The sequence below is a fragment of the Melozone crissalis genome, unplaced genomic scaffold (assembly GCF_028551555.1).
Source record: "Melozone crissalis strain CALT ecotype California unplaced genomic scaffold, PUWL_Pcris_2 ptg000012l_1, whole genome shotgun sequence".
NCBI classification, from domain to species: Eukaryota; Metazoa; Chordata; class Aves; order Passeriformes; family Passerellidae; genus Melozone; species Melozone crissalis.
The window spans coordinates 9,888,242-9,901,707 of NW_026535790.1; the positions used below are offsets into that span (position 1 = coordinate 9,888,242).

Genomic DNA, 13,466 nt, shown 5'->3' on the forward strand with positions numbered 1-13,466 from the left:
CCCTATGGTAAAATGTCTTTCCATATATCAACTTTCTAAAAATCTGAAGTTCTACTCAAAGATTTGGGAGTCCTAAGAGCAGCCTCTGCTGATGCATAAGGAAATTGTTTCTGAGTTTTTCCAGTCGAGTAAGATTTTTTATTGCATATCCACAAGAAGTTCGTAAGAACTGTTCAGTGTTTCTATGTCACTTGGAAAACATAAAAGCCTTCACGGATTATACATTTAAAGTAACTGAATAAGAGGATCAGCATTAAAAACATTGGACGCCACAAACAATGTAGCTGAAACCACAATGCTCTTATGGTCCAGCTATAGAATTATGGTACTCTAATAGTGAGATGTCCGTGTCTCTCTCCCCTCCATAATCAATGTGAACAGTGATGCACAGCTTGAATAGCTCCTGTTTTTCTGACGGCATTGTCCTGTAGCTCAAAGAGCCGCTCCAGGCCGGCCGTATCCCAGGCTGTGGAGGGGAAGGGACAGGGACAGGGATAGGGACAGGGACAGGGACAGTCCCTTTGCTCCGCACTGCTCGGGTCACCTCGAGGCGTTGGGTCCGCTCCTGACCCGCTCAGTACCAGAAAGGCACTGACAAGACGGAGCGGGATCGGCAGAGCGCACCGAGGTGGATGGAGCCGGGCTCTTTATGGCGGAGCGGGCTGCGGGGACAAGGGACAAGGGGGTGTCACAGACCCACGGGAGGTCAGGCTGGGCACGGGCGATGGAGCGACCCCGCCGCGGGTCCCGGTCCGGGAGCGCTCCCGACCCCGCGCCCGCCCGGCCCCGGCCCGGCTGACGTCACACAGCTCGCAGCCAACCAGCGCGCGCGGCGCGAGTCGGACCCCGCCCCCCGCGCCCTCGCTGCCCATAAAAGCCGCGGCCGGCGGCGGGCGCGGGACCGGCGTGAGGGGGACGGGACGGGACGGACCGGACGGGGCGGCGGGACCCGCTCCTGGCACCGCGGCTCGGCCCCGGCCGCCCCGCCGAGCGGGCGCTCCGCTCGCCAGCCGGGATGCTGCTCGTGGCCGCCGGGCTCCTGCTCGCCGTAGCTGCGGGCGGGCGGGGGTCGCCGGCCCCGGAGCAGGAGAGCCCGCCGGGCAGCCGCTTCGTGTGCACCTCGCTGCCGCTGGACGCCGCCGGCGCGGGCTGCCCGCTGCCCCCCGTGCCCATGCAGGGCGGCGCGCTGCCCCCCGAGGAGGAGCTGAAAGCCACGGTGCTGCAGCTGCGGGAGACCGTCCTGCAGCAGAAGGAGACCATCGGGAGCCAGCGGGAGGCCATCCGGGAGCTCACCGGCAAGCTGAGCCGCTGCGAGGGGGCCGACGGCAAGTCCGCCACGGGGGCGTGGAAGAACGAGGTGGGCAAGGGCAAGGACACGATGGGCGACCTGCCGCGGGACCCGGCGCTGGTCATCGAGCAGCTGAGCCGCACCATGCAGACCCTGAAGGACCGCCTGGAGAGCCTGGAGGTAGGGCCGGAGCCGCTGCACGTCCAGCGGGCACTTCGGGTAAATCCCTGTGGAGATGGATCCAAACCGGCCCAGCCCGCGGGCGAGAGGCTCGGTTTGGCTTGTCCTGGTCTCTTGGTTATTTATCTCCTCTCTTTAATAGTAAATACCTAAGAGGCTGCTCTTGAGTGTGTGCTCCCTCTGCGTGGGGGGAGATTATGGTTTCCCTGCTTGTCAGCAGCTTAGTTTCTGTACTAATAATGTGTAAATCTCCCTTTCTGGGGATGTGACTTCATGTGGTTTGAGGCACAAAGCTGACGTCTTGGGCAGTAAGACCTCGGCATATGGTGCTGAACAGAGCAGTGGTGATGAGGGGATTGTGTTGGGCAGATGGTGCAGATAAGATGATGCACTCAGGGCTGACACAGAATGGAAAGAACCCGATTCTGTGCACCCCTGAACAGAAAGGGGATTTGGCCCAAGCCCACCGATAAGTGATTTCCATGAGCCTTTGGACAGTGCCCGTGGTTTGAGTGCTGCTCATGCACTCATGTTTTGTAGAGAGGATTCTCACAGGATTTGTGCTGGTGTTGTTTTGCTTTTCACACCCTGGAAGCCTCACATGCTGCTCCCGCTGTCCTCCAGTCAGTGCTGATGTGAGGATGGTGAGTAACTTCCCAAAGGCTGTTCTGTGAGAGCTGCTTTGCAAGTGCAGTTCTGAATGAGCTGATAGTATTCATTCCCTCCTTTTACCACTATTGCTGTCTTCCTGAAGCATTCCTTTTAGCGTTGTAGAAGAGAAACTCCTCTAGAATAACGTGGTAGGTGGAAATGTTGTTTTTTTAGTATCTTTAAAGATACCAGTGTTATTTGAGAGTGTGAGGTGCCTCTTTTTTCAGTTTGAATAGGAATACTTTCACTGCTTAGTACTTAGATTGATTTAAGGAGCATCTTACTTTGGTAAATCTGCTTTCAAAGTAGCTTAATTTTAATCTAAAATGAAGTGGTAGTTTTTGTGTTTACTTACATTGGCCATGTCACTAACAGTAAGTGAAGCAAAAATTGACCAATGTGTCACATGTATGTGTACTAATAGAATTACATCAGACCTGCTCCCTACATTGATTTTATTGAACTTAAATGTATGAAACCTCTTTCATATAAAGTGGTGGAAGTCTCTAACAAAAGTGCCCTTTAGTTTCAGGACCTGTTTAGTTCCAGTACTGATAAAAGCACTGACCATGACAAATGCTAAAAAGCAATACCTCTTCTATACTTGCTGGAGAGCTCCATGCTCTTACTTTGCTGCTTTGGGCCGGGAGCACACCTGCATTTGCCATTTCTGTGTCAGGAATGACAATATTTCCCCCCTTGTTTTGCCCTGAAGCACCAGCTCCGGGCCAACGTGTCCTATGCAGCGCTGCCCAGTGACCTGCGGGAGATGCTGCAGCGCCGGCTCGGGGACCTGGAGCGGCAGCTCCTCAGCAAGGTGGCCGAGCTGGAGGATGAGAAATCCCTGCTGCACAACGAGACCTCAGCCCACCGGCAGAAGACAGAGTCAACCTTGAATGCATTGCTAGAGAGAGTGTCTGAGCTAGAGAAAGGTAATTGCTCGGGATCAAAACGCTTCCCCATCCTGGTTAATTTTGTTTACTCCTTTCTTCCAGAGCACTAGACTAAATGTGGGCCTTGAGGGAAAGACACTGAGGTACTGGGCTAAATAGTAGGTGACAGTGCAAATACTTGGATTCTCCCTTTTCTTTTATCTCAGGCTTCTTGCTTGACAGGCAGTTGCCTGGCTTTGGCTTCCTGTCTCTTAATTTGGCGTGTGTGGGTGGCTAGGATGAAACTCTTAGTGTTTGTGGGATGGAAAGATCTGTAAGGAGGCAAGTGGAGATAGGAATAAGTATGGCATGGGTGTAAATAGCTACATAATGTCAACCATGCATCTGAGCAGAGCTGCCTTTATTGGGACTGAGAGTCATAGGGGCTAAATTTAATTAGCACAACTACCTTTGATGTAATGAATGGCGTTTTAGACCAGCTTTGTTTCCTGCTGCTTTGGAAGTATTGATGGTGGCTTTTCCTTTTGTTACTGGCTATGACTTTGGGTAGCTGCAGCTACTTGAATTATGCTCTATTCTAAGCTTACAGCTTTCAGAGTTTACAGTAGATTACACATGGCCCACTGGGGGATGCTCTCATAATCCTAGTCATTCATTCTGATTCTTGCCTTAATTATTACTGGGACCTCTCTGCTTGAGTGGAATCTGTTTATTTGAATTACAAATGTGTGTGAGCACAGAACTCTCTGTATTGACTGTATACATGTACAGAGTGGGCTGTAGAGGGCTGGAGTTACAGTAAATCTCCCTGCCCAATCCTTAAGTGATTTTCCAAGGTGAATAACTCTGCTTAAAAGCAGCTTAATGGACAAGCCCTCCAAATGGTGCAAACATGCACATCTCATGAATTTAGAAATGCAGCTTAATGGACTTGTGTGTAATACTGTATCTATTCTTCTAAAAGAGAGAGAAGGAGGAAGATGATTTTCTACTGGCTCTGTCTTTTGGTATTTCCTGAGAGCCAAGATAAAGCTTAACTTGCAACCAAAGTTATGGAGAATTAGTGGCCTGTTAATGTCTTATGAGTCAAGTATAGATAGTTCTTGTCTCTGAAAGATGTGACTCATATCAGAAGGAGAGAGTGGTGGGAGAACAAGAATGTGTAATTCAGCTAGGCTAAAAATAACCTGTTCCCACCTTTATTTTTTTGTGTGGGGAGTGAGGGCTGTCTTAAGTCTCTGGGGAAGTGAAGAATTTGGGACAGGAACCAAGATACAGCCTTTCTTTTACTTGTGTAATTTGCTATTACGGTACAGCTTAGCTGTTCTGGTTCCTCTGCCAAATCAAAGTGAGGGTAATAATGATGAAAGAACTTATTTTTTATTTTATTTTATTTATTTATTATTTATTTATTTATATTTTTTATAAATATAAATAAATAAATAATATTTATTTATTTTATTTTATTATTTTATTTTAAATAACTTTATTTATTATTTTAAATAACTTTATTTATTATTTTATTTTAAATACAGACAATAATTTGTCTGGTCTCATTTGAAAATAGTATTTCTATTGTGCTTTTATTTAAATGCAGTTTTGTTCAGCATTTCTTCCCTACAACTAACTATAGTGTCATAAGCTCCTCATTGTCCTGAGACTAAATAGTGGAAAAAAACAACTTTATGAGGTGCCTCTGTAAGCCTTGGATTTTATCTGTAGCTGTGACAGCTGTTTTAGTTAGCAGTGGGGCAGAAGAGTTTAAAACTTCTACACCTGTTGTGGTCCCCAAAGTTTTCTGTTAATTCCTTCAGTGGTTGTCTCCATTGACAGCAGAGGAGGATGCAGTAGAAAAAGCAGGAGGTATAATCCTGCAAATAGTAGTGCCTGGACTTCAGTGGGATTCCTGGCTTTGCTGGAGGAACAAACAGATCATTTACTACATCTAAACTTATTTTCTCTATCTCTGAAAGGGATTAACAATATTTCTTGCCCATCTAGCCCAAAAATAATTGCTCTTTTAATGGGGCATGTTTCTTTTTTTTCTGTGTGAGATTGGTTGTAGCAGCCTAATGGAGGTTATTCAGTATTATCCCTGAGACCTTGGTGTTTATTTGCTTACCAGTTAGAACATTTCAGGTCTCTAAGGTTCCTCATGACAGATTCAAGCCAAAGAGAAGCTTTTTCTTCTTCCACCCCCTCATTCTGTGAAAAATGCAGCCAAAACACTTCAGTTGCTTCTGAGAAGGGGAAATGAGAGAATGCCAGTGATTTAAAAAATACATATGAGAATTATGACAATTTTTTGTGACAACAGCTTTTCATTTGGACTGGAGTGTGAAGTTTGGCAAGAGGATTGAATTTGTTTCAGGAATGTGAGCAAAGGAAATGAGGGAGACTCAGAACAGGCTGCTAAAAAGTTGAGGGTGGCATTACTACAGAACTGTGGGTTGAATTTGTGGTACAATATGGGATTTATTTCTTAATACTTGTAGAAAATTACTTATGAGCATCTAAATCAAGTATATGATATAGAGTATTGCAACTTTAGAAAGTTTTGGCCTAAAGTTCTCAATTTTGTAAGCATGTTCTAGAATATCTCACTGGTTTTTATGACTTTTTTAGAAAAAGCTGAATAATAATTTCTGCTTTTATAGTAAATTAAGTGTCTAATCTTCCCATAATTTATAGCTTGTTATTGCATTTTTAATTCAGATCACTTTGAACTTTTTAGATCTTGTCCTGTTCAGTTAATGGGGTAGAAATCAGTTCTGAATGTAGCTGCTTTCTGGACTCTGTCAGTGGAATCTTATTTCAGATTTGCTGCTCAAAATGTGTTAATTTGTGTTAGCCTGAGATCTTAACACAGAGGTACTGCTTGTGTAGCAGGAGTAGGGAAAGGAATCCTGGTTGTGAAGCACTGTGATGCTTTAGTAATGAGCATAGCAGAGAATCCATTTTACTGACAGTAAATGTCTTAAACCAGTTTGGATTGTTTGAAATAGGGAGACCTCCAGCCATGAACTAGGCAATGAAAGAGATTGTCTACCATCTGGTCTTTTGCTCTAAATGAGCAGAAATAAACTAAATTATCACAATGTGGATAAAATCTATTTGCATCAACATTCAGTAAATACTACTTCAATATACTTTTTTTTTCTGTACCTCTAAAGCTATTAAAACCAAAGATTGTCAGTATCAATTGTGTGTTAGCCTTATCAATGCATTGTTTTGCTCACTGTGAAGGGTTTTTTGCTCCGTGTGATTCCAGGTAACAGTGCATTTAAGTCACCTGATGAGTTCAAGGTCTCGCTCCCTCTCCGCACCAATTACCTGTATGGGAAGATCAAGAAGACCCTGCCAGAGCTCTATGCTTTCACTGTGTGCTTGTGGCTCAGGTCAAGTGCTTCTCCTGGCATTGGCACTCCCTTCTCATATGCTGTTCCTGGGCAAGCCAATGAAATTGTCCTCATAGAATGGGGGAACAATCCAATTGAGCTGCTAATTAATGATAAGGTGAGATCTGATGAGCTCTTTGTTCTCAGTGTTACCAGAACAGGGCCTGACCCCTTGGTGCCTTTGCCCTGACTCCTTCCCTCCCTCTGAGAGAAGCCTTTGAGGTGCTGCTCTCTGCTTCTCTGCTGTCCACTGGCTGATTGCAAGTCCATTAAAGCAATTGAAACAGAAGTTAAATTGTAGATATTTGTGTGTTGGGACCAAGCAGCTTGACATTAGATGTGCGCACACTTGTGTTGTCTGAAGTTACAAGCAGATCTTGGCTTCTTGGGTTTTAATTTTTTTTATTTTATGAAACACAACCAAAATATGAAGCCACACTATTACCAGACCTGTGAGATCTAAGTCAGTTGCAGTAATTTTGTCTTTCTAATTGTAGAAGTTACAAATGTTAAATGAATTTTGCAGAAGACAGACAGCAAAAGGCTCTCCACATAATGGTCTGGTTTTGTTATGCTCAGTGACTGAGCATCAGTTTAAATACAATTTTTCAGACTTTAGACACAGCTACTTCATACCATTGATGGTTTCTGACAAGCTGGAAAAAACCATTGAAACTTGTCATTAATCCAGTATCCTTTCTCCCCACCTTCAGTTGGGTTTCCTGGTAACTCAGTGTTCTCTGAGGGATCGGGTGTTTGCTACACAACTCAGGTGGTTCATCTTGTGGCTGATTATGGACTTTTAACAGTCCTATCATCCTCCCAGATCAATAACCAATTATTTTTAATGGTTTGTGGAAGAGAAGCAAACCTGACTCTCCTTATGTTTGTAATACCAATTTTCTGTGAGGCTTTTATTTTCCCACATCACAGCTCCATAGCCACTGCACTTGTGTCTTGAAGTTGACCTGAGAAGGTTTTCAGCTCAGACTCCTAAAGGAGCATAATTCCTCCTTATTGTGAGGCCTAGGGAACAGTTCCCACAAGTTCTCCTGGTAGCAGACAGATCCATTTGTCAAAGTTGTTACTGCAGATGGTGCTGGCAAGCCCCAGATTCTGAGAGGAACTTAATGTGAGCACTGGATGGAATCTCACTAAGCACTGAGATTTAAACAACAAATGTCACAGATTAATGTGCAGGGTGGGGTTGGGCTCTTCTCCCAAGTAACAGAAAAAGGAAATGACCGAAAGTTGTGCCAGGGGAAGTTTTAATTGGATATGAGGAGAAATTTCTTCACTGGGAGGGTGGCAAAGCACTGGGACAGGCTGCACAGGGCAGAGGTGGAGTCACCATCCCTGCAGGTGTAGATGTGGCCTTGGCACTGCTGGGTGATCTTGGAGGGATGTTCCAACCTAAATAATTTTATGATTCTGTGGAATCCTACAAAGCAGGATGTGGACTAACTCTTGTCTCCATAAAGTTTTTGCTGTTGAGGACAGAGTAAATACTGTTCCTCTTTACATGTTGGGCTTGAACTGCTGGATTTGGGTTGCTACATGCATTATTCTGGTTTTTGTAGGTTGCTCAGCTCCCTCTCTTCATCAGTGATGGAAAATGGCATCATATCTGCATCACATGGACAACCAGAGATGGAATGTGGGAAGCTTTTCAGGATGGAGAGAAGCTTGGCACTGGGGAGAATCTTGCTCCTTGGCATCCAATTAAACCTGGAGGTGTCTTGATCCTGGGTCAGGAACAGGTGAGTGAATGACAGGGTGTTCCAGGATTTAAACAAAATCAAAACTCCCCAAACAAACAAGAGCTGTGAGAATTTCTTAAACTCTTGATCCTATTGTATACACAGTATCAGACTGAAACAAGGCAACAAATACTTAATGAAATCTCACTGAATGAAATACTTAATGAATTCCCAAATTGGTGTATTTGTTTCACTTATTAAGTATTCAGAATATTCATGTTGGGGTTAAGAATAAATAATTTTAGAATATTGAAAAAAAAACCCAGAGGATTTTGAAGTTTGCCTTTCTAGTTAACATCTCATAAGTCATGAATTGTGTGGCTCCTGGCTTCACAGTATTTCCCTATTATTTCCCTACTTACATTATACATTTACTAAAAAAAGCAAATATTGTAACAAGTAGCAGGAAATAGCCTTTCTTCAGGATTCCCAGGTTCACAGTTGGAGCCATGATAAATTAGTTTTGTGTGTATTGATTTTAGTAGATACTTATCCATGACAGAAATGACAGAATGGCAAGTTCAGTATCCTAATGCACTCTGCAGAGCTCACTGCTGAGTGTCTGCAGGTTTCCTTTATCTCTGCCTGCACTGTGCTGGGGTCTGTCCTGTGCTATCAGTTCCAAGTCAGTGGAATGACTGGATTCATTCAAAAATGAGTGAATTCTGTCCTTGGGTAGTGAGTGGAGCAAGAAAACACTTCCAGGCTTATGCAGTGGCAGTTTGAATCACTCATTTACAGCCAGACAAAGCCTGGGTGTTTATTTAGATCCAAAATCACATCTCCCAGTGCCTGCAGACAATTGGGCAAGGGCTGCAGTTATGGTTTAATCTATGGCCATAAAGCTTGCGGGGGAACCTTACACGTCCCTGCAGCTCTCCTGTGCTAGGCTTGCACAGTGGCTCTTAAATGAGCCTCAAAGTTTAAAGCTGCCTTCCTGCTCTACTGCTCCAGGGCAAGGTTGGTTGTGTGCAGCCTTTTGTGGTGTTTTGCTTGTCCTCCCCACTGCTTGCCCTCAGTTGCTTTGACACAATCCAGGTTGGAGCTTGTCACTGAATGCCTTGCTCAATGTAGCCCTTGTAAAACTCAAATTCGCTTGCTCTGGGACCAAACTCTGCGCCCCTCTCTAGCAGTGGGGCTGGGTGGGGAGGGACTTCAAGTTTGAGAAGTTTATTTTGGTGTTTTCTTCATCTAATCCTCACTCTCATGTGCCTAAAGGACACAGTAGGAGGAAGATTTGATGCAACTCAAGCCTTTGTTGGGGAGATGAGCCAGTTCAATATATGGGACAGGGTGTTAAGAGCTGAAGACATCATGAATATTGCCAACTGCTCCATCAACATGCCTGGCAACATCATCCCCTGGGTGGACAACAACGTGGATGTGTTTGGAGGCGCTACCAAATGGCCTGTGGAGACCTGTGAGGAGCGTCTGCTTGACTTGTAGCTGTGATCACTTCCCATCCAAGTGCCCCCTTTAGTAGGACAATCTTCTGTGCAATCTAAAGCACTTCTTTTTCTCCTTGCCCTTCCCCAGTCTTAACTCCTTGAAAGAATAAAAAAAAAAAAATTGAGTAAACTGCCTCAATGCAAAGATAGCTGCTAGCTTGGGGCATTGAGCCTGGCTATGAAAGGAGCACTTCTTGACCAGAGCAGCCCTTGCTTTCCTATGGCCTGATCCAAAAATGTGCTTTGGCCTGCAGAACCCTTTTGGTTGGGCCTGAGCTTAGAAATCAGCTCTTCTGCAGGGAGGGAGAACAGTGTGCACACTTGACTCTCATGTTCCTGAGAATGTGCAGTGCTGACAGCACCAGGAATAACAGACTAGATGTGAACCCTTCCTTCCAGTCTATTGTCTCCTTCAAAATAAAGCCATTCTTTTTTTAGCCCTTTTTTAAAATAAAAATCACTTAATCCTTACACTGCAGTGGTTATGGTGCAGCTATGGGTAGAGCAGAACAGCCACTGTCTGAGTGCAAGGCTTTTGCTTCTTCATTTGCAGATTAAAAATCCTTATTTTATGATAAAGAGGTGATGTTTGGAGACACGTTGTACCAGTTCAATTTGAAGAAAGGGCTGTTGAATCAGCACAGCTCCATTGAAGCAGAGGTGCTTCAGGTGAGGTTCTGTCCCAAAGCCTGTCCTTTGCTAGCCAGGATCCCAGCATAGGTGGGTGGATCAAAGATTGTACTTGTATTTTTCTGTAGGCTGAATGTACTGAATTCCTAGTGACCTGGCTTGTACACTTTTCTCTATTGTTTCCTTGCTTCAATGTCTTTATTTTTTTAAATATACAAGCTGTGATTAAGTGAATTTCCATTTTGTTTTGCTTTGAAAGGCCTTTTTATGAGCAAGTGCCAAAGTTCAGTTTCTGCTTGCTGAGAATTGGTATATATTTTTCCAGCAGAAAAGTCTTCTGCGCTGGTTTATATGTTATTATAATGGTCCTATGTAATATGAAAATGTGCTGCTCTTTCAATTCTTGTTGACTGTCTCTTCTGTAAGCACTGGGCTGACTATTATATTTTTTATCATTTTCTCTCAATATTTTGCAAACAATGTTGCTGTTTCCTTGGCATTGCTGTGAATTCTTGGTTTGTGGCTCGCAGATAGTAAATGCACTGTACTGGGAAAGAGTTAATACTTTTGTTATTTAAAAGAAAAAGGATTTAAAGGGGGGGAGGGGGAATTTATAAAGCTAAATATCATATTTTATTTTTCATATGTTTGAATTGTAAGAATAATATGGTGACAGTCCCATTTGTAGGGTAAAGTTACATATTTCCATGAATATGTAGTATGCTGTTCTTAAAAGAAAATTCTTATAATGAACTTTTAATTAAAATGCACTGTAAAATGAGTCTCCTAATTCTTTTATAGCCACACAAGACACTGAATATTCTCTTTCATAGCTTCTATGGGTTCACCTGCTGTCTCTCTAACTGGTAGAAGGACAGTCTTGTAAGGAGTTTTCTTTATTCCCTAAATGTGTCAAATTTATTCCCTAAATTCCTCAAGTGTTCTTGTCATGATTGGCTTTAAAATAAACGCACACACACTGCACCCTCAGCCCACAGCTGTGCTTTCCCTGCCCCAAGGAAAAAACAAACACAAAACTCACTTCATGTCAAAAGAATCTGTGTTGTGAGGTGAGGAAAAGTGCAGAATTCTCATCTCCCATGGGCTGGTTCCAGAAGAGGCATCAGCCCTGCAGTCAATACTCCTTTATTTATCTGCTTTTTTCAAAAGAGGCTGGAGGGGCTAAGCTGTGGAGGTTTTACATATTTCACTCTGTTCTTAAGAGGGGCAGCAGTGGAACTGTCTTGGACACTCTGCTGAATGTCCTGGAGCCTGTGTGGGTGGTGGGATTTGCTGTTTTATTGAACACCACCACCAGTGTTTGAGTTCAGTGCTTGGCTGAGGGAGGGCTTTACACATCTCTTGGCCACGTTGCTCTTTATTCAGAGTTATTTAAACGCTCACAGCCTTTGGCCAAATGCAGCTGAGTAAGAAGCCCCACCTCCATAGGAAGGTGTTAATGGTGGGGGCTGTACTTTGTTGGGTTGGGTTCGTTTTTACTCATTAAATAGTTCAGATGGTGGGGATTTTGGAGGAAGGTTTTGGTTTGTTGGGGTTTTTGAAGACACTGACTCTTCAGGGAAAGCCAAAGGTAAATATTTCATTGAAAAGGGTTTCATTATTTTTAATACCTATACATGTATATACACACATACATATTATTCTTTCTTTTGTGCAGTAGTACCTTTTCATTAAGAAAAGATGTGTTGATTTTTGTACCTTTATCTGTTATGCTGCTGCTCCACATCCTGGGAGTCATATGTTTTATATGACTATATAAGCAGATGGCAAAACAGGAGTAAATATTACCACATTCCAGCATCCATATTGTTTATGGAGTGTGGAGCTGACAGCACAACCTCCAGTTCCCAAACTGCTCTGAATGCACAGAAATAATAACTTATGGAAAGCTGAGTGGAAGCACTTGGAGCATGCACTAGTGCAGATTTCTAGAAAATGTGTTTTTATTTAAAACCAGGCAGAGCTGGGGCTCCTGAAAGCAATATCAGCAATCCCAGCAAGCCAAGGTGCTGGGAGCTGTGAGTGGCCAAGGCTGCAGGTCCTGCTTGGTGGGAATGCTCCTCAGTCTGCACTGCACCCTCCTCTCTGTGCACCCTTGCTGCCCTGGCTGCTGGCTGGCAGCAAGCTGAAGCTTTGGTGTGTTTAAATCCAGTTTTATTTCTTCACAGACAAGTTGTTTGTCTACCTGCCTGGCCACTAGAAAGTATAGTGATCTCATATGTTTGGAGTTTGCCTGAGGGCTCCAGGTGCACAGCTGCTGTCTGTAGGGGAGGGGAGGAGGATCAGCTCTGCCTCTGGGATCCCCTGCATGCATGGGAGAACAGCTCCTGGATCCAGGCAGCTTTTGGCTGAGCTGCACTTGCTCCCTGAAATGCTGGTTTAGGTCTCACAAATGCAGAGAAGACCAGCAAAGCTCTACCTCTAGGGGGATAGAATATAAGAAACTAAAGATAGTGTAGAAAGTAATCTTACCCCTAAGGAGTTGCAGCTGGGTCAATAATCAAAGATTAGGAACAGGTGTGAGTTTAACAGGCCACAGCTGTAAGCAATGAGAAGCTATAAAAGAGTGGGGTGGCTGGGTGAGAAGGGAACTGGAGTCAGTGGCTGCTTTGTGGAGTAGAAAGAGTCAGTGCTCTGAGGAGCTGTCCATGAGAAACACCAAGAAGGTATGGAACTTTTGTGATAAGGATACAGCAGCATGGAACCCCTGCAATGAGATGACAACATCTACCCCCATTTTACACACATTTCCCAGGTGAGTGAATACCTGGAACTGCCAGGGAGAAGCTGATTCTGTTTTGTTTCAGAGACCTGATTTCCCTCAGGCCTTTCCCAAAGGTGAGAAGCAGGTCAGTAGTGAAGCTGCTGTGTTATATTAGCTGTTTAAAGCTGGCACTTTTTCAATCAGGGTAATGCTTGTTCTAAATAGGTTAGGCTTATTTCTTCTTTGCTAATGGCACTTGACTGTGTAAGGATTCTTCATCCAGCTGATTTTAGTTACCCAGGTTGGGAGGGAAGATCTGCCTTCTTCTATTGCATCATTCTGAATCCTGCTAGGAGTGCAGGAACCCTGAAAAGAGAGACTGCTCTGGCTGAGGCTTCTGCCACAGATGATGATCCCTTGATGCTGCTTAGAAATCTGAGGCAAGACACAGCAAGAGCCCTGCTGGTGGAGAGAGTCAGGCACTGCCAAATCC

The 13,466-nt window shown here is 44.3% G+C and overlaps 1 protein-coding gene across 1 annotated transcript; it reads left to right on the forward strand.

Moving 5' to 3' along the window:
* Positions 1-991: 991 nt before the first annotated feature.
* NPTX2 (neuronal pentraxin 2) lies at positions 992-11,029 on the forward strand. The gene is made up of 5 exons (XM_054270976.1): positions 992-1,468; positions 2,835-3,051; positions 6,284-6,528; positions 7,991-8,170; positions 9,389-11,029. Exons 1-5 carry the CDS (start codon positions 1,016-1,018, stop codon positions 9,614-9,616), a joined length of 1,323 nt encoding a protein of 440 aa, XP_054126951.1. The 5' UTR covers positions 992-1,015; the 3' UTR covers positions 9,617-11,029.
* The last annotated feature ends 2,437 nt before the right edge of the window (positions 11,030-13,466 follow it).

Coding starts and splice junctions, on each gene's coding strand:
- NPTX2 (XM_054270976.1), top strand. CDS start 1,016: ATGCTGCTCGTGGCCGCCGGGCTCCTGCTCGCCGTAGCTGCGGGCGGG. Junction 3,052..6,283: donor AGTGTCTGAGCTAGAGAAAG/GTAATTGCTCGG, acceptor GTGTGATTCCAG/GTAACAGTGCATTTAAGTCA. Junction 6,529..7,990: donor AGCTGCTAATTAATGATAAG/GTGAGATCTGAT, acceptor TGGTTTTTGTAG/GTTGCTCAGCTCCCTCTCTT.